This window comes from Mustelus asterias, chromosome 24, assembly GCF_964213995.1.
Source record: "Mustelus asterias chromosome 24, sMusAst1.hap1.1, whole genome shotgun sequence".
Lineage (NCBI taxonomy): Eukaryota > Metazoa > Chordata > Chondrichthyes > Carcharhiniformes > Triakidae > Mustelus > Mustelus asterias.
Genome location: NC_135824.1, coordinates 31,641,848 through 31,665,537, shown reverse-complemented (window position 1 = coordinate 31,665,537; position 23,690 = coordinate 31,641,848). Strand labels below are relative to the sequence as shown.

Genomic DNA, 23,690 nt, shown 5'->3' with positions numbered 1-23,690 from the left:
TAAGGTGCGAGGGGCAAGGTTTAAAGGAGATGTACGAGGCAAGTTTTTTTACACAGGGTGGTGGGTGCCTGGAACTCGCTGCCGGGGGAGGTAGTGGAAGCAGATACGATAGTGAGTTTTAAGGGGCATCTGGACAAATACTGGAATAGGATGGGAATAGAGGGAAATGGTCCCCGGAAGGGTAGGGGGTTTTAGTTCAATCGGGCAGCATGATCAGTGCAGGCTTGGAGGGCCGAAGGGCCTGTTCCTGTGCTGTAATTTTCTTTGTTCTTTGTTCACCCGGAGCAAACCCATGCAGACACGGGGAAAACGTGCAGACTCCGCACAAGGAACCAAACTGGGAATCGCACCTGGGTCCCTGGTGCTGTGAGACAGCAGTGCTAACCACTGTGCGACCATGCCACCCACTAACCTCTAAGAGAAAAAATTCCTCCTCATCTCTGTCTTAGATGGGCAACCCCTTACTGCGAGATTATGCCCTGTGGTCTTAGACTCTCCCACAAGGGGAAACAACCTCTCAGCACCTACCCTGAAAAGTGACCATTCTTTTTCATGAGCTTTGACAGCAAGTGTCAGGTTGTTATTCTAACACAAGCATTGTCACAACCGCTCTCAACCCAGATGGCCTTGTATGGTACCACCCAAACAGACTTCTAAGAGGCTTGGGAGCAATCAGCACTAGATAGATTAATACCCAAGGATCCAATGATATCTCCCCTCCCGCCATTCCATCTAACCTAATGCAAGTCAAATGGGGACTTTCCATTTCTGCATTGTTAAGCACCTAATCAAGCTGTGCATTTACCATTGCTAAATCAACTGCATAACAAAGATTATCTGCAAACAAGACTAGACACAGAAGTGGATCACCGATGGTCAAATCCCTCAATTCACCATCTGGACTCACACTTTACGGGGAGGCAGTGGGATCGTGGTATTGTCGCTAGTAATCCAGGGACCCAGGATAATGCTCTGGGGACCCGAGTCTGAATCCCACCATGGCAGATGGTGAAATTTGAATTCGATAAAAGTCTGGAATTAAAAGTCTAACGATGATCTTGAAACTGTTGTCAATTGTCATAAAAACCCATCTGGTTCACTAATGTCCTTTAGGGAAGGAAATCCGCCATCCTTACCCAGCCTAGCCTACATGTGACTCCACTCCCACAGCAATGTGGTTGACTCTCAAACCGCCCTCTCTGAAATGGAGGGCAATTAGGGATGGGCAATAAATGCTGGCCCAGCCAGCGATGCCCATATCCCGTAAATGAATATTTTAAAAAGTACCAAAAAATTGCAAATCCGTGAACTGTATTCCAGAGTGAATCAATGACTGATAGACATATAGGTTCAAGGGGAAGAAAATTGGAAGGGCAATGCAAGCAAACCTTTGTTTATGAAAAGGACTATGCAGTGCAGTAAATACTATTGAATTTGATGATCAGCCATGATCAAAATGAATGGCGGAGCAGGCTCAAAGGGCTGAATGGCCTACTCCTGCTTCTAGTTTCTATGTTTCTACCTGAATGAACTCACAACATCACAGAATTGTCATGGTGCAGAAGGAGGCCATTTGGCCCATCATGTCTGCACCGGCTCTCCAAACAAGAATTATGACTTCGTGCCATTCCCCTGGCTTTTCCCCGTACCCCTGCACATTGTTTCTATTCAAGTAATCATCTAACATCCTCTTGAAAGTCTCGATTGAACTTGCCTCCACCATACTTCCAGGCAATGCATTCCAGACTCAAAGCACTCGCTGAAAAGCTTTTTCTCACATCACATCTGCTTCTTTTATACAAATTCCTGTAAACCTGTGCCCTCTCGTTCTTGATGTGGAGATGCCGGCGTTGGACTGGGGTGGGCACGGTAAGAAGTCTCACAACACCAGGTTAAATTCAACAGGTTTATTTGGAATCACAAGCTTTCTGAAAGCTTGGATACCGAATAAACCTGTTGGACTTTAACCTGGTGTTGTGAAACTTCTTATTGTGCCCTCTCGTTCTTGATCCTTTAACAAGGGGGAACAGTTTCCCCTATCCACTCTGTCCAAACCCTCATGATTTTGAATGTATGAATTAGTGCATTGTCTGCGCACAATCGTGAGCAAAACGGCACTCAGTTATTCTTTTACAACCATAATTTTTCCAAACTTATTCATGAAGATAGGAGCTTTTTCAAAACCTACCTGATGAAAATTAAAATGTTTTGCTATTTTACAGGGGCCTTTCCCCTGAGTTGCGGAACAAAAACCTTTGATTGAGTACTTTTAACTGTCGCTCAATAAATTTATCATTGCACTAATTAATCTGCAGCTCGTTAATAGGTTTACTTTGTGATGAACACAATGTTGAACGTTACATCAAATCAGGTCACACTGTAAACAAGGGCTGCTTTATATTCCACGCTGCATGAAGGACATGCAGAGGGTTTTAAACAAAAACAGATGGCTGAACTAAGAGAGGTGCATTAATTATTAGAAGCCTGCATGGTAATTATATCTTTTGAAGTTTAGTTCCCATTATCCCTGGGTCTGCCATATTAGTCTGCACAAAGGTCTGGATTTAAAAACAAGGAACATTTCAATAAGATAAGCCTTAAAAAAAAATGTTAGCTCGGCAACATCCAGGAGAAAACAGCTTGCTTTCAATGGCACCCCACCCACCACCTTAAACATTCATTTCCTCCACCATCGGCGCACAGTGGCAGCATCCGTGTGTACCGTCTACGAGATGAGTGCAGCAACTCATCAAGGTTCCTTTGACAGCAACGTCCAAACCCACGGCTAGAAGGACAAGGGCGGTGCATGCATGGGAACACCAGCACCTACAAGTTCCCCTCCAATCCGCTCACCATCCTGACTTGTAATCACATCACCACCGTTCCTTCACTGGGGCTGGGTCAAAATCCTGGAACTTCCTTCCTAACAGCGCTGCGGGTGTACCTACACCACATGGACTGCAGCAATTCCGAGAAGGCAGCTCACCACCACCTTCTTAAGGGCAATTAGGGATGGGCAACAAATGCCACCCTAGCCCACAATGCCCACATCCCATGGAAAATAAACTTAAAAGACATGGAAAGATGCCTTAAAGAAAATGCTTTCATCTTTTCATCCTTCCTCAGGCTCACGCTCAAGAAATTAGAAAGATGGTGTGACAATTGGTGTAAATAAACAGACCAAAGAGAATACATGAAGTTTAGATTGCAGATATATAATGGGCGGCACGGTAGCACAGTGGTTAGCACTGCTGCTTCACAGCTCCAGGGACCTGGGTTCGATTCCCGGCTTGGGTCACTGTCTGTGTGGAGTTTGCACATTCTCCTCGTGTCTGCATGGGTTTCCTCAGGGTGCTCCGGTTTCCTCCCACAGTCCAAAGATGTGCGGGTTAGGTTGATTGGCCATGCTAAAAATTGCCCTTAGTGTCCTGAGATGCATAGGTTAGAGGGATTAGTAGGTAAATATGTAGGGATATGGGAGTAGGGCCTGGGTGGGATTGTGGTCGGTGCAGACTCGATGGGCCGAATGGCCTCTTTCTGTACTGTAGGATTTCTATGATAGTGGAGAATGCCCATCTTCTAGTTCCACCTCAGGATGGCGGCTCCTGTGTCAAGGCTGCCATTTACTGTCCATTCCTAATAATCTCAGGATAGACAAACATGTAGCAAATTAGCGAGACTCTCATAATAGCAAGAGATTAACTCATTGAAAACACACTGAATGGGTTTCTCTATTATAATATCCTAGTTTCAAAATCATGAATTGTGAGGTTTTTTAAAATTCATTTGTGGGACATGGGCGTCACTGGCTGGGCCAGCATTTGTTGCCCATCCTTAGTTGAACTTGAACTGAGTGGTTTGCTGGACCATTCCAGAGGGCAGTTGAGAGTCAACCACATTGCTGAGGCCCTGGAGTCACATGTAGGCCAGACCAGATAAGGACGGCAGATTTCCTTCCCTAAAGGACATTAGTGAACAAGATGGGTTTTTCCCACAACGGTTTCATGCTCATCAGTAGATTCTTAATTTCAGATATTTTTTTATTGAATTCAAATTCCACCGTCTGCCGTGCCGGGGTTCAAATCCAGGTTCCCAGATCGTTAGTTGAGTTTCTGGATTAATAGTCTAGTGATAATACCACGAGGCCATTGCCGCCCCAAAGTGTTACTTCACACACGATGCTACACAGATGGACATTGACAATCATGTTCTGTTTTAAAGCAGAAACTGCCTATGTAACTTACTCCCATGCGATAGCTGCAACCATCAGGAGATACATCAAATAATGTGCTGAACCATCCCAGTAGCAAATCATATGGCCATGGCCTGTACTCAAGTAAGGTTCGCTCTGTACAATCAAAAGAAAAGGGCAACCATTGTAAGTACAGAGGTCAAACAACAGTCACCATCTGACTTTATTGCTCAAGTTATTAAAACTTCTCTTTACACTTAATACTATCCATAAATTCAAGAAAAGCTCATAACTTTAAGGCCTTTTCATGCTGCAAAAATGTAAATAAATTAACTTATTTATAACAACTTAAGTGTTTGAAACCAAAAGAGAAAGAGCTGGAAAATCTCAGCAGGTCTGGCAGCACCTGTAAGGCCATGATGTGGAGATGCCGGCGTTGGACTGGGGTAAGCACAGTAAGAAGCTGTTGGACTTTAACCTGGTGTTGTGAGACTTCTTACTGAGCATCTGTAAGGACAACTGACGTTTCGAATCCAGATGACCCTATGACAAAGGGTCATCTGAACTCGAAACGTCAGCTCTTTTCTCTCCTTACAGATGCTGCCAGACCTGCTGAGATTTTCCAGCATTTTCTCTTTTGGTTTCAGATTCCAGTATCCGCAGTAATTTGCTTTTATTAAGTGTTTGAAAGCCAGACTGAGAACGCCTCTACATTTATTTATTCCTATTACTGAAAGACAGCTAGTCCTGAACCAAGGTGTTAAGAAATCTGATTACAAGGGAATCTGATATAGAATTTCTACAGTACAGGAGGCCATGCAGATCATCAAGCCTGCACCAACAACGATCCCACCCAGGGCCTGTAAACCCCCGTATTTACCTTGTTAATCCCCCTGACACAAAAGGGGCAATTTAGAATGGTCCATCTACCTAACCAGCACATCTTTGGACTGTGGGAGGAAACCGGAGCATCCTAAGGAAACCCACAAAGACACGGGAAGAATGTGCAAAGTCCACACAGGCAGTGACCCGAGGCCGGAATTGAACCTGGGACCCTGGCGCTGTGAGGCAGCAGTGCTAACCACTGTGCCACCGTGCTGCCCCATGTTGAAAATGGACATCAGACTCAGGGTGGGACCCGCAGCTGATTCACATCACCCAACCCCCATCCCCACCTACTCGCACAGTGTTGCTTTGAACCTCCAACAGCCCTTTCCTCACTCATGGCCTCCCCATGGCTCAGTATCCCTTAGTGTCCCATGTGCTATTTGCCCGGAATGGTTGGTCACCCTGGCCTTTACCGAAGTCACTGATATTTTGTCACAACATTCACCGATTGTACTGAGGCTATTCATTAATATTCCAGTGAACCAGATAAAAGGTTGGTTACGTCACCCTTCAGTTACACGCAGTAGCACAAAGGTGAAAACTAGACAGGTCATAAAAGTTCAAGGTTAGAGCATGGCTGATCTACAAGCTAATCCATATGCCTGCCTTTGCTCTATATCCCTTAATGCCTTTGGACAATCAAAATCTATCAACCTTAGTTTTAAAATAATTGATCTACCATTACATTGCATTAATAGAAAAGAGTTGCAAACTCCTTTGTGTGTGGGATTGTTCCCTGTGGCTGAGTTTATTGAAGCCCACCAGATGACACGAGGGGCGGGGCCGTGGGGTCTCTGGTGGAATCAGGCAGGAGAACGTGCACCGGATTTCAGACATTGAGGAAACTGCATCCAATCCTGCCCAAGGGGGGGTGGGAAGGTAATTAGGCTCATTCACGGGCCACTTAAAGTCAATTGTCCCTGGAATTTAGTGATAGCTCAGAAATTCAATGGGACTTACAGTTCTCCCGTGGCTCCCAAACTCACCCAGCAAACCCGGCTGTTTTTTTTATTTATTCGTGGGACCTGGGCATCGCTGGCCGGCCAGCATTTATTGCCCATCCCTAGTTGCCCCTTGAGAAGGTGGTGGTGAGCCGCCTTCTTGAATCACTGCAGTCCACGTGCTGTGGGTTGACCCACAATGCCGTTAGGGAGGGAATTCCAGGATTTTGACCCAGCGACTGCGAAGGAACGGCCGATATATTTCCAAGTCAGGATGGCGAGTGGCTTGGAGGGGAACCAGCAGGTGGTGGTGTTCCCATGTATCTGTGCCTGAGGCCTCATAAGGGAGGGTGTGAGAGGGGGCCCTCATTCATGGGAACTCAGTGCCCAGTTGACGGAGCTGGCACCAATATATTGCTTGATATATAAATCTAATTGAAAACAACATTCAAAGGTCAATTCATTACTTTTATTTCCTATGAACCGTTACCCCTAATAAAAGTAAGGCGCCTTCAGCCATTTTCTCATTTCAGAGCTGAACTGTGCCCCAATTTCCTATCATAGAATTCAATCGCAAACACGGTGCTGAACTTTCATCCCTACCATCCGAATGAAACCAGAGCAATGTAGCTGAGCGGAATCAACTGTTTAATGAATAATGAATACCGAATCCAGTTCGGCTTCAGGACAGCGCCTCCTGACTGCAGTTTTTATTTTCTGAAGAAGGTTTGACAAACATGGATACAGTGAATTATTATTTTCCAGATTTGAATTCAAACTGAAAAGTCTCAATAACAAGACAAAAGGGTGCTTCAGTTCAAAGTAACCATAAGTTTTCTACAGAGCAGAAGGAGGCCATTTGTCCCACTGTGTCTGTGCTTGACCTTTGCTGGAGCAACCCTATACAAATCAAACTGTCTTGACTTTCCCCTGTTGCTCTGTATTTTACTCTGCTTCAACTATTTAGCTAATAACATTCATTGAAGAATCCCTGCAGTGCAGAAGGCAGCCATTCAACCCACTGATTTGATTTGATTTATTATTGTCACATGTATTTGCTACCAAATAAATCTGTTGGACTTTAACCTGGTGTTGTTAAGACGCTTTACATGTATTAACATAGAGTGAAAAGTATTGTTTCTTGCGCACTATACAGACAAAGCATACAGTTCATGGAGAAGGAAATGAGAGAGTGCAGAATGTAGTGTTACAGTCATAGCTAGGGTGTAGAGAAAGATCAACTTAATGCAAGGTAAGTCCATTCAAAAGTCTGGCAGCAGCAGGGAAGAAGCTGTTCTCGAGTCGATTAGTACGCGACCTCAGACTTTTGTATCTTTTTCCCGACGGAGGAAGGTGGAAGAGAGAATGTCCCGGGTGCCTGAGGTCCTTAATTATGCTGGCTGCTTTGCCGAGGCAGCGGGAAATGTAGACAGAGTCAATGGATGGGAGGCTGGTTTGCGTGATGGATTGGGCTACATTCATGGCTTTTTGTGAGCCTGCATCCACAACAATCCCACTCAGACCCTATCCCCGTAACCCAACATGATTACGCTGCTAATTCCCCTGACACTAAGGGACAATTTAGCAAAGCCAATCAACCTAACCTGCGCATCTTTGGACTTTGGGAGGAAACTGGAGGGGCGGCATGGTAGCACCGTGGTTAGCACTGCTGCCTCACAGCACCAAGGACCTGGGTTCTATGTTTGGGTCATTGTCTGTGCGGAGTCTGCAAGTTCTCCCCGTGCCTGTGTGGGTTTCTTCCGGGTGCTCCAGTTTCCTCCCACACTCTGAAAGATGTGCTGGTTAGGTGCATTGACCATGCTAAATTCTCCCTCAGTGTACCCAAACAGGCGCCGGAGTGTGGCAGCTGGGGGAATTTTCACAGTAACTCCATTGCAGTGTCAATGTGAGCCTACTTGTGACACTAATAAATAAACTTTAAACTGGAGCATCCGGTGGAAACACACGCAGACATGGGGAGAAGGCGCAAGCTCCACACAGATAGTGATCAGAAGCTGGAATTGGACCTTGGTCCCTATGTTATCTTGTTATATGATAACAATATTCATCATCATAGAAATTAAAGTTCAAATGCAATTGTAATGAACCTGTCTATAATAAACAGTTTACAAACATACGATTAGGAGCAGGAGTAGGCCATTCGGCCCTCGAGCCTGTTGTGCCATTCAATAAGATCATGGCTGTAACTTCAACCCCCGTTTGCTGTTGCTGGATTCCATGCTGTTCCAAACATCTAATGCTAGGGTTTACTAAGACCATTGTGAAGGGAGCAGCTCTCCCTATAAACACTAGGCTCAAGATGCCCGCAACATGTCCGAACATATCTGTATCCAGTTCAACAGATCAATATGTAATTCTCTCTAGCAGGGAAACTGGGGCTCAGAGATTGAAGGAGGCTAAGAGATAAGTGGGCGAAGTGGAGAGGGGTTCGATGAGCATAAAAATGGTGAGAAAGAGATGGAAAGGGAGATAGAGATGGAGAAGGGCAGTGGAAATGTTAAGTTTACAAATTCTTACACTCAGAATTAGATCACTTCATGGCCTGGTACTCAGCACTTGTACCCTCATACTCGGTGGCAGAATAGTGCACCCCTGTTTGGTCAAAATCATCGCACGTACGCATGCACATGCGGAATTGTCACCTAGCTAAATGCTACCATGTGTATCATTACTAAGGGATCAGGATACTGAATTCGATGATCAGTCATGATCATAATGAATGGCGGAGCAGGCTCGAAGGGCCAAATGGCCTACTCCTGCTTCTAATTTCTATGGAACACCACGCTCAACACCACCCCCATGGCTCCCTGTCCCGGCGAACATCACTCTTCCCACATATCCGCTGACTTGCAATAACCCACAAAATGATAGAAAGTTCACAATGCCCCTCCCCCCCCACCGACCTGCCACTTCATGCTGACCCATTCAGCCCACCCAAGATACCAATCAAGAAGGCCATTCTGGAAAAATCCCTCTCACGTGGGATTTCAGCGCAACTTCCACCTGGGCAAATGAAGGGGAATCACTGGACACGACAAACAAGTACCTGGTCTCAAACCCAACCCAACAGCTGCCTGGTTTCAACCTTCCAAGGAAAGAGTGGTCCACCCTCAACAGGTTCAGGATTGGCCACAGCCCCTGCTTGGCCAACCTCCACAGGTGGGACATTAGTGTCAGCCCCCTATGTGCCTGTGGGAGAGAGCAAACTATACACCACGTCATAGGAGAGTGTCTAATCCACACTCAGTGGAGGCCTTTCCGCACTCAACACAGCAGGTCCAGAACATAAGAACATAAGAAATAGGAGCAGGAGTAGGCCATCTAGCCCCTCGAGCCTGCCCCGCCATTCAATAAGATCATGGCTGATCTGAAGTGGATCAGTTCCACTTACCCGCCTGATCCCTATAACCCCTAATTCCCTTACCGATCAGAAATCCATCTATCCGTGATTTAAACATATTCAACGAGGTAGCCTCCACCACTTCAGTGGGCAGAGAATTCCAGAGATTCACCACCCTCAGAGAAGAAGTTCCTCCTCAACTCTGTCCTAAACTGACCCCCCTTTATTTTGAGGCTGTGCCCTCTAGTTCTAGTTTCCTTTCTAAGTGGAAAGAACCTCTCCACCTCTACCCTATCCAGCCCCTTCATTATCTTATAGGTCTCTATAAGATCCCCCCTCAGCCTTCTAAATTCCAACGAGTACAAACCCAATCTGCTCAGTCTCTCCTCATAATCAACACCCCTCATCTCCGGTATCAACCTGGTGAACCTTCTCTGCACTCCCTCCAAGGCCAATATATCCTTCCGCAAATAAGGGGAGAAATTGCTTGGCTGAGGGACTTTGTGTTCACTAAATAAGTGAAGTGGACTTGTATATCTGTAACTCCTCTAACCATCCCGTCCAAAATGCTCCCTTCCTTTGATCTGTGTATCCCTGTCACCCACCACTGAGACCCCAGTCTGTAGAATCCCTAAACCCCCTCTATCTCCTTTCAACAAAATCCTTCTTAAATCCTACCTCTCTGACAGAGCTTGAAAAATAAGGAAGGGTTTCTTCCATTCATTATCTCTGGCAGAATAATAGATGTAATCTTAATGCACTGGTTTATGATGTCACTAAAAATAGCACAAAGGAAATCTGCACCCAAGGTTATTCGAAGGATAAAATAAACACAACTTATCTCTGTCTAGATTCAGTGAGCAAAAGATTTTCTGGAGGTCATCATTACCTGAAAGTCTGACAGTTGGTGCCTCTCAGCATTGGAAAAATGCTTGTTTCTACAACTTGAGATAATTCTACTTAACTGAGACATTGAAGGCAGTTTAAGTAGGGAGAATAGGGAGAACTATACATGACTTCTGGACACAATTACATCTTTAATAAGTAATTTTGTTTTAGCATTGCTGAAAAAAAAGAGACAAGCTGTCAAAGTTTTTTGTCTTGCACTGATCAGGAGAAAGGAAGCTTCAGAGAGGGGATCCCAGAGTTTCAGGCCTAGGCATTGAAAGCATGATAAAGGGAAGAACAATTTATAATGTCTGACAAAAGGGGTGCTGAGTGGTTGGCAAGTGGACTTTGATTGGATGAGGCTTTGGGTGGGATTCTCCGACTACATGCCCCCTAAGACCGGAAATTCCCACCTGGGCTCAACGGATCTTTGAGTGGTCCACCAAATTTTCTGTCTCACCCGCTACCATTCCTGCAGCGGGTGAGACGGGCGAATTTCGGACAATGTCTTGGAGAATGCACCAGAGATCAGGCTGGAATTCTCCGACCTTGTCCGCAGCTCAGACTCTCCAGTCCCGCTGCTGTGAATGGAAATTTGGATGAGCACAAAATTCTGTGCTCTCACTGGCAGTGGTAGTGGAGCATATGAGACTGCAGAATTCCTGTCCAGTTATCCCACTTGCCAACCAATCAGCACCCCATCTTCCAAGCAGCATAAATTGTTTTTCCCTTTGAAATTTGATATTCTTGCATCTGTCCTGATGAGTGCAAGATGAAAAGCTTCAACAGCATGTTTTTTTCCCAGCAATATTCAAGTTCTACATTACCAAGCGACCAATTTTGCTTTTTTAAAATTAGTCTCCGCTATACTAGTCACCGCTCCCAAAGTAGTGCTCCCACAGGATCCTTTTTGACTCAACCTACCAGTGAAGAATTGTACTGCAGATAATGTCTATTTCCCAATGTCTAAGGATCATTTTGACTTGAGGAAATATATTTGTTTTTTTCGTTTTCAGGTAGGTTGAGCAGGTTAGGCCTGTACCCCTTGGAGCTTAGAAAATTGAGAGGTGATCTATTGAAACACACAAGATCCTGAGAAGACTTAACAGGCTGGAATATTGAGAAGATATGAGGGAGTCAAGAACTAGGGGCCACAATGTAAAAATTAGGGATCTTCCATTTAAAAACTGAGGCAAGGAGCAACATTTCTATCATAGGGTAATTAATCGGTGGGTATCTCGTTCCCAGACACAGTACCAACTGGGTCATTAAAGGTTGAGTTAGATGGATTTGATCAATAAGAGAGTTAACGGTATTGGGGGATAGACAGGAAAGTGAAGTTGAGGTCACAATCAGATCAGCCATGATGTTAATGAATGGCATGAGGGGAAAAATGACTCACTCCTGCTCCTAACTGTTGGGCTTTGTGTTCTTGTATGTTCAGGAGAGATATCTAAACATGTACGTCATAGTCAGGGTGGCATGGTGGCACAGAGGTTAGCACTGCTGCTTCACAGTGCCAGGGTCCCGAGTTCAATTCCAACTTGGGTCACTGGAGTTTGCACATTCTTCCCGTGTCTGTGTGGGTTTCCTCCGGGTGCTCCGGTTTCCTCCCACTGTCTGAAAGGTGCATTGGCCGTGCTAAATTCTCCCTCACTGTACCCGAACAGGAGTGTGGCGACTAGGGGATTTTCATAGAAACTTCATTGCAGTGTTAATGTAAGCTTACTTGTGACACTGATAAATGAACTTTAAAATTCACCCTAAATCCTTTAACAGCGGATTCACAGTGTCTTCGCTTACCTCTTTCAAGTAATGAGTCATGAATCCATCGATGAGTCCATCTTGTTCAAGTCCTATAATAAGGTCCACCACACTGGTAAACGCAAACACTGCATAAACTACCATGAAGAAGATAGTGTATAATTACAATGGGATCTATTTCAGGGCTTTCTCAAGGTATAAATCAGACAAATCAATTGGATTTGCATTCGATTATATTCACCGCAATTCGGCAATACTCACCGTAGAATAAAGGATCCTTCGGTGGTTTCTTTTTTGCCAGAAAAAATGCAATTATTGCAACCGATATCAAGACCAGCAACGCAACAATAAGGATTGTCCAGGGGCTGCCAAGGTAAAAATAAATGTCAGCCAATTTTAAACAGAAGTTTCATTTTATTTGACGATTTTCTTAAAGAGTTTGACCTTTGTTAGAGAAACAAAAACTCAACAATGTCATTCGACACCTCACATTTATATTGTGACTTCATCAGAGCAAAACATCCCAGGAGCGTGATACAACTTGACACCAAGTCACGGAGGCAGATATTAGGACAAAGTGGGATCAAAGAGGTAGGATTTAAGGAGCATCTTAAAGGAGAAAGGAAGCTTCAGAGAGGGGATCCCAGAGTTTCAGGCCTAGGCATTGAAAGCATGATGCCTATGGGAAAATTGAGGAGTTACATTATGGTGTTACATAGAATTTAATAGAATCTACAGCAGGCCACTCAGACCCAGGGGACCATGTTGGTGCTTAAGCTTCACAAGACTCCTCCAACCTCTATCAGCGTAATTGTCCAATCCTTTCCTCCTCTATGTTCAACTTAAGCTTCCTTTAAATGCTTGTATGTTATTTGTCCCAACAATTCTTCTGATAGCAAGCTCCACATTCTAACCATTACTCTTAGGATCTCTACATTGTAGAAGGAGGCCATTCAGCCCATCGAGCCTGCACCAACAACAATCCCACCTCGACTCAATCTCAGTAATCCCATGTATTTACCCTGCTAAGCTCCCTGACACTAAGGGGCAATTTAACATGGCCAATGCGCCCTAAGCAGCACGTCTTTAGAAATGTGGAAGGAAACCCGCACAGAGATCGCGCAAACTCCACGCACACGGTGACCCAAGCTGGAAATCGTACCCGGGTCCCTGGCGCTCTGAGGCAGCAGTGCTAACCACTGTACCACCTTGCCGCCATATGATTATGGATCAAGTCTATATGGCTAAATTATTATACATTCTAAATGACGAAAGCCTTCATAATTAACAGTCCTTAAGAACAGCCACAGAAAAGTTGAATTGAATTAGGAAATGTGACCCAATGTTATGATCCCCATAAAGACAGATAACTTTTGATAAGGAATTTAGGCGCAGCACGGTGGCACAGTGGTTAGCACTGCTGCCTCACAGCGCCAGGCACCCGGGTTCAATTCCAGCCTCGGGTCACTGTCTGTGTGGAGTCTGCACTTTCTCCCCGTGTCTGTGTGGGTTTTCTCTGGGTGCTCCGGTTTCCTCCCACAGTCCAAAAGATGTGTGGGTTAGGTTGATTGGCCATGCTAAATTCACCCTAGTGTCAGGGGGATTAGCAGGGTAAATGAGGGTTACGGGAATAGGGCCTGGGTGCAGACTCGATGGGCTGAATGGCCTCCTTCTGTACTGTAGGGATTCTATGAATTTAAACTGCCAGTAAATGCCTGAAAGCAAGATTCAAGTTTTATGACTGTCACTGTAACAAACTCTAAGCAACACTGATTAATCACTATTTCAGTAGGCAACCTATACTCTAAACTATAGAAAAGATCCCTCGTTTAATATTTTAAATGACTAAAGATCTCCCTCCGTCATTATACTTTATTCTGTCTCTTAAATGGACATTTCATTCTCCTGAAACCAGTTCAAAGTGAAACTTAGCTCAAGAGGACTGGCTTCCATTCTTTACCTTTTCCAGTCCGATAACTTCTAATCCCAGAACTGACTTTCATGGTGAGGGACGAATTGGAGTTCCTCCCCTCTAGCCAATGTTAGGCAAATCCCCAGCTTTGCTTAAATCCTCATGAAATCAGTCTCTTCAATCCAGGCACCAGCCCCGTCCTGTCTGGTGAACAGTAGACACTGGATACCTCTATCTGTCTGCTCTCTCTTTTCTAGATTATTGCACACTGACCCTGTCTGTAAGGTTCAGTCATATTCTTTTAGAAAAACCTGCAACCCAATCCCACAATGGCTTCCTTGCATTCTTCCCCTTTCAAGGCCCATCTCTATAGCAACATGAACCACACGGGCCTTGTATCCAGGTAGAAATGCCAATTAACTATCCCCTAGACCCCCAACTTAAACCTATCTTGGAATTAAGCAGACAATTTAACGTACAGCCATTTACAAACCGGACAATCCTAACACCTCCCTGGGACTTGAAGACTCACAGTCTCTCTATCGTCAGCACAGTTCCTCTGGTCATTGTTTAGAGGTAGGAATATCATGCATCTTCTTCCCAGTAAAACAAGCTGCCCCCCCCCCTTTAACTTTCAACAACGAGGATATCCAAGCTTGTTCTTGAGCAGAATTCAAAATAGGTCATATGGCCCCCTTCATTCTTCCACTTTATCTGAAATTAAAGACATGGTCCCAAAATATAACGATCTTTTAAACTTTATATTTGTAATACCAAGGCTGCCATTATGTTTCTGATGTATAAATGCACTTCACAGCCAATGGGAGTACATTTGAACTGCAGTAATTGTGGCAATATTTGGAACCAACTTGCAAACACAGTAAATCCCAGAAAGGGCGTCGGGGAAAGTGCCAGGACATCACCCAACCATTTCCCCGACCACCCAGAAGCTTCAATGACCTCCGGGGGTCAGGGATTGTCAATGGGTCAAAGAGGGAGTCAGGAGGGGAGTAGAGCAATTCGGGGTTCAATGTATAATTACCGAGCAGTTCGATTTCTGTCCAGCATTTCCTGGGTAACTATCCAGGTAAGTATGTCCAATATCTCAGAGTCAGAGACTTTTGTGGTATGTCCTGTGAAGCAGGATAATTGCCTGTCAGAAGTTCAAACGTCCCGGGGAATTCTCACAGAAGTCAATGTGGGCTGAACTTCTATGGGGTCCCAACACAATCTTGAGTCTAACAACAGGCCTCCAGCCATCTGATGACTGGAAGGTCTGAGCCAATCTATTTATGTGAAAATAAACAGCTCTCAAAAATAAAGTGCAGAATCAACTTAAAGTACAACTTCCACATTTGGAGTATTGCGTACAGTTCTGGTTGCCACACTACCAGAAGGATGTGGAAGCTCTGGAGAGAATGCAAAGAAGGTTCACCAGGAGGTTGCCTGGTCTCGAGGGCATTGACTATGAGGAGAGACTGAATAAACTAGGATTGTTTTCACTGGAGAGATGGGGGCTGAGGGGGAGACCTGATAGAGGTCTACAAAATTATGAGAGCATAGTCGGGGTGGATAGTCAGAGGCTTTTTCCCAGGGTGGAAGTGTCAATTACAAGGGGGCTGCAGGTTCAAGGTGAGAGGAGAAAAGTTTAAGGGAGATATGCGGGGGAAGTTTTTCACGCAGAGAGTGGTGGATGCCTGGAACGCGCTGCCAGAGGAGGTGGTGGAAGCAGGCACATTAGCAACATTTAAGAGACATCTGGGTGGGCGGAAGTAGAGGGATACGGACGAGTAAGGGCAGAAGGTTTTTTTTTAGTTTAGTTAGGGCATCATGATTGGCACAGGCTTGGAGGGTCGAAGGGCCTGTTCATGTGTTGTACTTTTCTTTGTTCTTTGTTCTCTTTGTCCTATTTCTACATATCTACCCACAAGGAGTGTGTTGGGAATGGTTTTCTAGAGCAGTACATTGAGGGGCCAACTAGAAAGCCGGCTATTTTAGATCTAACATTATGTAAGAAGAAAGGGCTAATATATAAGCTTCTTGTAAAAGAACCTTTAGGGATGAGTGACCACAATATGATAGAATTTTACATTATGTTTGAAAGTGAGGTGGTTCAACCTAAAGCCAGAGTGCTAAATTTGAGAGGTAAATTGGCTGAGGTGGATTGGGAAAATACATTAAAAGGTAAGGCAACTTATTTAAAGAATTATTACACAGTTTACAGCAATTATACGTTCCTTCAAGGCACAAAAACCTAAAAATAAACTTCAGTCTATTGTGGCTAACAAAAGAAGTTAAGGATTGTATAATAGTTAAAGAAAAAGACGATAAAGTTGTCTGACATTGTAATAAACCTGAGGATTGGGACGATTTCCGAATACAGCAAAGGAGGATCAAGATTCTGATGATGAAAGGGAGAATAGAATATGAACGTAAACCAGTAAAAAGCAGACTGTAAAAGCTTCTATAGGTATGTAAGAAGAAAACTTTTGGCTGAGAGAAACGTGGGTCTATTACAGGCAGTGTCCGGAGAATTTACACTGGGGAATAGAAAAATAGATGACATGAATAGATTGACATGTTGACAAAAATAGATGACATCCCACAGTCCGAAAGACATGCTGGTTAGGTGTATTGGCCATACTAAGTTCTCCCTGAGTGTACCCAAACAGGCACCAGAGTGTGGCGACTTGGGGATTTTCATAGTAACTTCATTGCGTTGTTAATGTAAGCCTACTTGTGACTATTAAATAAACCTTACTTTAAATGGCAGAGAATCTAAATGATTACTTTGTGTCTGTCGTCGCTGTGGAAAATACAGGAAATCTCCCAGAACTACAGATCCAAAGAACCTGGGGGAATGAGAAACTGAAGGAAGTTAGTGTTAGTAAGCAGGTTTTATTGGAGAAATTAATGCGACTGAAGATTGATACGACTCCGGAACCTTGGCCGAAATTCTCCGGTCTTGCACGCCCCACTGTGGCTGCCAGCGAGAACGAATAATTTTTGTGCTCAGCCGAACCTCCATTCCCTACAGCGGGACTGGAGAATCCCAGCCGCGGGCGAGGTGGGAAAATTCCAGCCCTGATATTCGACATCCCAGAGTGCTGAAAGAGGTTACTATAGAGATAATGGATGCATTGGTGATCATCTTCCTAAATTCTATAAATTGTGGATTGGTTCCTGCAGATTGGAGGGTATTAAATGTCACCCTGCCATTTAAGAAGGGAGGGATTTAGTAAACAGGAAACTACAAACCTGTTAGCCTTACATCAGTGACAGGGAAAACGTTAGAATCTATTGTAAAGGATGTGATAAATGGACACTTAGATAATGATGATCTCATTGGGCAGAGTCAACATGGATTTATGAATGGAAAATCATGTTTGACAAACCCATTAGAGTTTTTTGAGGATGTTACTAACGGAATTGGTAAAGGTGGACATAGTGTACTTGGATTTTCAGATGGCTTTTGATAACTTCCTCCACAAGATGTTGGTTAGTAAAATTAAAGCACATGGGATAGGAGACTGGATTAAGGATCGATGAACAGGCAGAAAACAGAGAGTAAGAATAAATGGGTCATTCCTGTATTAGTCGGCTGTGATGAGTGGGGGTACCACAAGGTTTAGTACTTGGGGCCCCAGCTGTTCACAATATATATTAATGATTTGGATGTAATAAATGTAATACTTCCATTTTGTGAATGATAAAATCTAGGCGGGCATGTGTGTCATGAGGACAATGCAAGGTAGCTTCAAGAGGATTTAGATAGATTGGTGAGTGGGCAAAAACATGGCGGATGTTATACAATATGGAAAAATGTGAGGTCATCCACTTTGGTCGGAGGAACAGATGTGCAGAATATTTCTTAAATGCTGAGGGATTAGGAAGTGTAGATATACAAAGGGACCTGGATGTCCTCGCCAATAAGTCACTGAAAGCTAACATGCAGGTTAGGAAGACTAATAGCATGGTGGCCTTTATTGCAAGAAGGTTTGAATACAGGAGAAGTGAAACCTTGTTCCAATTACATCAAACCTTGGTTAGAACGCATCTGGAGTACTGTGTGCAGTTCTGCTCCCCTTGCCTTGGGGAGGATATTATTGCCATAGAGGGAGTGCAACAAAGGTTATTCAGACTTGTGCTCAGGATGGCAGTACCACCCTATGAAGAGAGATTGGGTAAACTGGGCCTGCACCCTCTAGGGTTTTGAAGAATGAGAGCTGATCTCATTGCAACTTACAAAATACTTAAGGGAACAGACAGGGTAGATGCGGGTAAGATGCTTCCCTTGGTTTAAGAATCTAGATGTGGAGATCTAGAACCAGGGGACACGGTGGCACAGTGGTTAGCGGCACGGTGGCACAGTGGTTAGCACTGCTGCTTCACAGCTCCAGGGTCTCGGGTTCGATTCCCGGCTCGGGTCACTGTCTGTGTGGAGTTTGCACATTCTCCTCGTGTCTGCGTGGGTTTCCTCCGGGTGCTCCGGTTTCCTCCCACAGTTCAAAGATGTGCAGGTTAGGTTGATTGGCCAGGTTAAAAATTGCCCCTTAGAGTCCTGGGATGTGTAGGTTAGAGGGATTAGTGGGTAAATATGTGGGGGTAGGGCCTGGGTGGGATTGTGGTCGGTGCAGACTCGATGGGCCGAATGGCCTCCTTCTGCACTGTAGGGTTTCTATGATTTCTATGACACAATTTCAAAGTAAGGGGGAAGACACTTAGGACCGAGACGGGGATAAATATTTTTATTCAGAGGGTTGTGAATCTTTGGAATTCTCCGAGGGTTGTGGCAGTTCAGTCATTGGAGCATGTTTGAAGCAGTGATTGATAGTTATCTAAACACCAATGACACAAAAGGATAGGTGGATAGTGTGGGAAAAAGGTACTGAAGTGGTTGATCAGCCATGATCATACTGAATGGCAGAGCAGACTCAATGGGCTGAATGGCCTAATCCTGTTCATATGTACACTGGCTGTACAATGACTGAACCCTTTTACCATCACAAAACTGAGACTAGGAATTTTCTCAATGCTTTTCACACCATGTTGACATTCCCTTGGCACGAGCACAATATATCTAAACTTAGAGTTTTGCCAAAATTAGAGCAATGCAGCAGGTGAATGGCTGGGAATATTCATCCTTGGCACTTGTTTAAGGCAACAAACAACAACTTGCATTCATACATAATATAATAGCTCAAAGTGTTTCCCTTGAACAACACCATAGGCTCCATAGTCCCAGATGACAGGCTCATACACTCAAAGGGGGGGAAGAGCTGACCGATGGTGATTTAACCTGAGGATCACCACACCTCAGGTGAAGAGCAAGGTTGAGAATGCGGGGCCTTCATGAATAGCCTCAACTAGTGAATTGAACCCATACTGTTGGTGTCGCTCCGCATCGCCAATCAGCTGTCCAACCAAGTGAGCTAAACCGACCCACAACAAAAGGATGGCATGGTGGCACAGTGGTTAGCACTGCCGTCGCACAGCGCCAGGGACCCGGGTTCGATTCCCGGCTTGGGTCACTATCTGTGTGGTTTCCTCCGGGTGCTCCGGTTTCCTCCCACAGTCCAAAAATGCGCGGGTTAGGTGGATTGGCTATGCTAAATTGCCCCTTAGTGTCAGGGGGATTAGCTAAGGTAAATGCATGGGGTTATGAGGATAGGGCCTGGGTGGGATTGTGGTCAGTGCAGATTCGATGGGCTGAATGGCCTCCTTATGCACTGTAGGATTCTATGATAAGGGCAACATAATTGTCTACAACATATTTTAAGTTGCTTCATGCATCCCAGCTGCAACATGCAGTGACCTTTTGGTTCCAAACTTATTCCTCATTACTGTGACCATACAATATAATGAGTCAAGATCAGTTCAAAAACTATGCAAACCCTCTGCTTGGAATTGTACCACAACAAATAATGATTGTTGTGGTGTACCTTATATAATGCAGCACTTGTTTGGTACTGCACTGAATGTTATAGACTGTCAACGGAATTAGAGGCAGCTTTCAAACTGACGAGCTTGTGTAATCAATGATGCAAACCTGTTTCCTTTTCCTTAGACTACCGGACTACGTTTAAGGATTGATGTAAAACGAATTCAACTCTCCACATTTGAACTTCCACATTCTTCAACAACTGAACTTGAACATCATTTTCTTCCCCCTTCAACTGTCTGTCTGATGGTGTTCTGAAGGCGATGCCTTTACATTAAACCACATACGACTAGGGACAAGTGATAAACAGTTTGGGCAAAAAGGTAGCTTTGAGAAACCAGGTAAAAGGGAAAGATTTTTTATTGTGTCTCAAGTAAGCTGACATTAACAATGAAGTTACTGTGAAAATCCCCTAGTCGGCACTGTTTGGGTTACACTGAGGGAGAATTTAGCATGGCCAATGCACCTGACCAGCACGCTATTTTGGACTGTGGGGGAAATCGGTGCACCTGGTGGGGGGGGGGAGAGAGGAAGGACGGGGGGGGAGAGGAGAGGAGGGGGGGGAGAGGAGGGGAGGGGGGGAGGGGGGAGAGGAGGGGAGGGGGGGGAGGGGGGGAGAGGAGGGGAGGGGGGGGAGGGGGGGAGAGGAGGGGAGGGAGGGGAGGGGGGGAGAGGAGGGGAGGGGGGGAGGGGGGGAGAGGAGGGGAGGGGGGGAGGGGGGGAGAGGAGGGGAGGGGGGGGAGGGGGGGAGAGGAGGGGAGGGGGGGGAGGGGGGGAGAGGAGGGGAGGGGGGGGAGGGGGGGAGAGGAGGGGAGGGAGGGGAGGGGGGAGGACGGGGAGGGGGGAGGGAGGGGGAGGGGGGGGGGGGAGGGGGGGAGGGGGGGAGGGGGGGAGGGGGGGGAGGGGGGGAGGGGGGGGAGGGGGGGGGAGGGGGGGGAGGGGGGGGGAGGGGGGGGAGGGGGGAGGGGGAGGGGGGAGGGGGAGGGGGAGGGGGGAGGGGGGGAGGGGGAGGGGGAGGGGGGGAGGGGGGGGAGGGGGGGGGGGGGGGGGAGGGGGGGGAGGGGGGGGAGGGGGGGGGAGGGGGGGGAGGGGGGGGAGGGGGGGGGGAGGGGGGGGAGGGGGGGGAGGGTGGGGAGGGGGGGAGGGGGGGAGGGGGGGGAGGGGGGGAGGGTGGGGAGGGGGGGGAGGGGGGGAGGGAGGGGAGGGTGGGGAGGGGGGGGGGAGGGGGGGGAGGGGAGGAGGGGGGAGGGGGGAGGGGGGAGGACGGGGGGGGGAGGGGGGAGGGGGGGAGGACGGGGGGGGGAGGGGGGAGGACGGGGGGGGAGGGGGAGGGGGGAGGGGGGAGGGGGGAGGACGGGGGGGAGGACGGGGGGGGAGGACGGGGGGGGGGGAGGACGGGGGGGGGGGAGGACGGGGGGGGGGGGAGGACGGGGGGGGGGAGGACGGGGGGGAGGGTGGGGGGGTGGAGGACGGGGGGGAGGGTGGGGGGTGGAGGACGGGGGGGGAGGATGGGGGGTGGAGGACGGGGGGGAGGATGGGGGGGGAGGACGGGGGGGAGGACGGGGGGGAGGATGGGGGGGGGCGGACGGGGGGGAGGACGGGGGGGAGGACGGGGGGGGGGAGGACGGGGGGGGGAGGACGGGGGGGGGAGGACGGGGGGGGGAGGACGGGGGGGGGGAGGACCGGGGGGGGGAGGACGGGGGGGGGGAGGACGGGGGGGGGAGGACGGGGGGGGGGGAGGACGGGGGGGGGGAGGACGGGGGGGGGGGAGGACGGGGGGGGGAGGACGGGGGGGGGGAGGACGGTGGGGGAGGGGACGGGGGGGGAGAGGACGGGGGGGGAGAGGACGGGGGGGGAGGACGGGGGGTTGGGAGGACGGACGGGGGGGGAGGACGGACGGGGGGGGAGGACGGACGGGGGGGGAGGGCGGGGAGGATGGAGAATTACTGATGCAGAATTTTTTTAAATGATGGAATTCAAATGCCACACTTAACCAGAATGAGGTTAGTGATATGATTACAACATAAAGATGCTGTATGTTTAATATATGCTATTACAGCAGTGACAGTTACATTGCAGGAGTTGCTCAAGTGTGAAACACAAACACTTCACTCTCTGAAGGACTGATAACAGCCCTTCAGAGAGTGAAAAATAGCATCATGCTAATGATAGAATAATCCAGATATAGGTGTGATTGTCACATTGAGTGCAGACCAATATAGCAGGAACAATGGGCGGCACAGCGGTTAGCACTACTGCCTCACAGCGCCAGGGACCTGGGTTCAATTCCGGCCTCGGGTCACTGTCTGTGTGGAGTTTGCACGTTCTCCCCGTGCCTGCGTGGGTTTCCTCCGGGTGCTCCGGTTTCCTCCCACAATCCAAAGATGTGCGGGTCAGGTTGATTGGCCATGCTAAATTGCCCCTTAGTGTCGGGGGGGGATTGGCAGCGTTATGGGTCTCAATGGGTTTGCAGTCAGTACAGACTCGATGGGCCAAATGGCCTCCTTCTGTACTGCAGAAATTCTAATACTTTACAGACTAATCAGATTTTTTAAAAAAATAAAAGTTGCTTTATTCAAAAGAAAATACAAAACAAGTTTATTTTGGCCCAGTTAATGGAACACATTATAAATGCCAGTCCAGATGGCCATTGGGCAAAAGGCGAACAGCCGCTATGAGCTTTCAGTGCTGCGTCGGAACAAGGTTGAACAGCGACTTAAGCGTTTGCCCTTCCTGCACCCGTGACTTTAGCATACTTTGAACAACAGTAAAACCTCCCCCAATTTTTGCTGCGCTTCAACACAGCACCTGGGTATTAAAAAAAAACCGGGCTGAAACGCCAGACTTACCTGCTGTTGGTGGAGAAGAAATTAAACAGGGAGGTTACTGGAATTGACACAAGTGACAACACAAAGACCCTGGTGGCAGAGGAAGCAGTCATCTTGGAGCTGTTGCAGCAATTGTGGTTATTATTAGCCGTCGCTTTGTTATTTTACGAAACTACAGAGCTGCAAATTAGTAATGTTGAACTCCAGTGTCTTCTCTCACTCTGGCTCCTGTCAGGGTTATTCAAAAGGGAAGTCTCTTTCAGAGAGAGCTGCAACTTCCTCTGTCTCTCTCTCTCCCTCTCAGCTTCAAGCAGCAGAATAATTGCGGTGTTTTAATAATGATGGAAGCGCAGCAGTTGTCCTGGGGACCGTTTCTCCGGTGGGGATGGAGATTGTCTGCACCCAAGAGGCTGCTGCTCCTGGCTCCGATCCCGGTGCACAATCACATTCCAGCTTTGGTTCTGGGCAGCCCTCCATACCCCTAACGTCAGCACATCACCCAGCTGTCAGCTACAGGCTGGGCAGGCTATAACACACATTGGGGTTATTCTGTCCCCTGTGTGTGTGTTGTTGCAAAGTGTAGTTAAGACGATGATAAAGCAATGTACATTTGATAATGAGATTGTGCATGTATCTTTTATTTAAATAAGCTGTACGTGGCGCCACTGACATCTTTGTAGATTGCAATCTTTCTAAACTTCAGAGCTAAAATTGGCTCCATCACAATTTGTGTGTGACCAGGATCGAAGGTGCTTTCTCAAGGTTGGGCTAAGCACCCTCATCTTGAGGCAATTGTCTGCCGCTTCCAAAACATTTTGGGCAGAATTTTACTGTCCCGCCGCCACAGGGATCGTAGTGGGCAGAACAGGAAATTCAGCAGACCATGCAAAGATCCGCTTTGGGCGGGAATTTCCAGCCTTGTGGGCGAGCCCGGCCGGAAAATCCCAACCTTTGGCTGGAATTTTATCACCGTTG

General features: G+C 47.1%; 1 protein-coding gene across 2 annotated transcripts in view; it reads right to left on the bottom strand.

Moving 5' to 3' along the window:
- The window catches only part of LOC144511301 (transmembrane 6 superfamily member 1-like), a 59,078-nt gene extending 35,849 nt beyond the window's left edge, over positions 1–23,229 (bottom strand). The window contains exons 1-4 of one of the 2 annotated variants that reach the window (XM_078241532.1): positions 22,737–23,229; positions 12,296–12,399; positions 12,074–12,171; positions 4,245–4,348 (exon numbers count right to left, since the gene is read on the bottom strand). In XM_078241532.1, coding sequence (XP_078097658.1) covers positions 4,245–4,348; positions 12,074–12,171; positions 12,296–12,399; positions 22,737–22,828 — 398 coding nt within the window. In that variant the 5' untranslated portion in view covers positions 22,829–23,229. Of the gene's footprint in view, positions 1–1,710; positions 1,839–4,244; positions 4,349–12,073; positions 12,172–12,295; positions 12,400–22,736 lie in introns of those variants that run through there. The other variant, XM_078241533.1, reaches the window with a different exon arrangement.
- Positions 23,230–23,690: the final 461 nt, after the last annotated feature.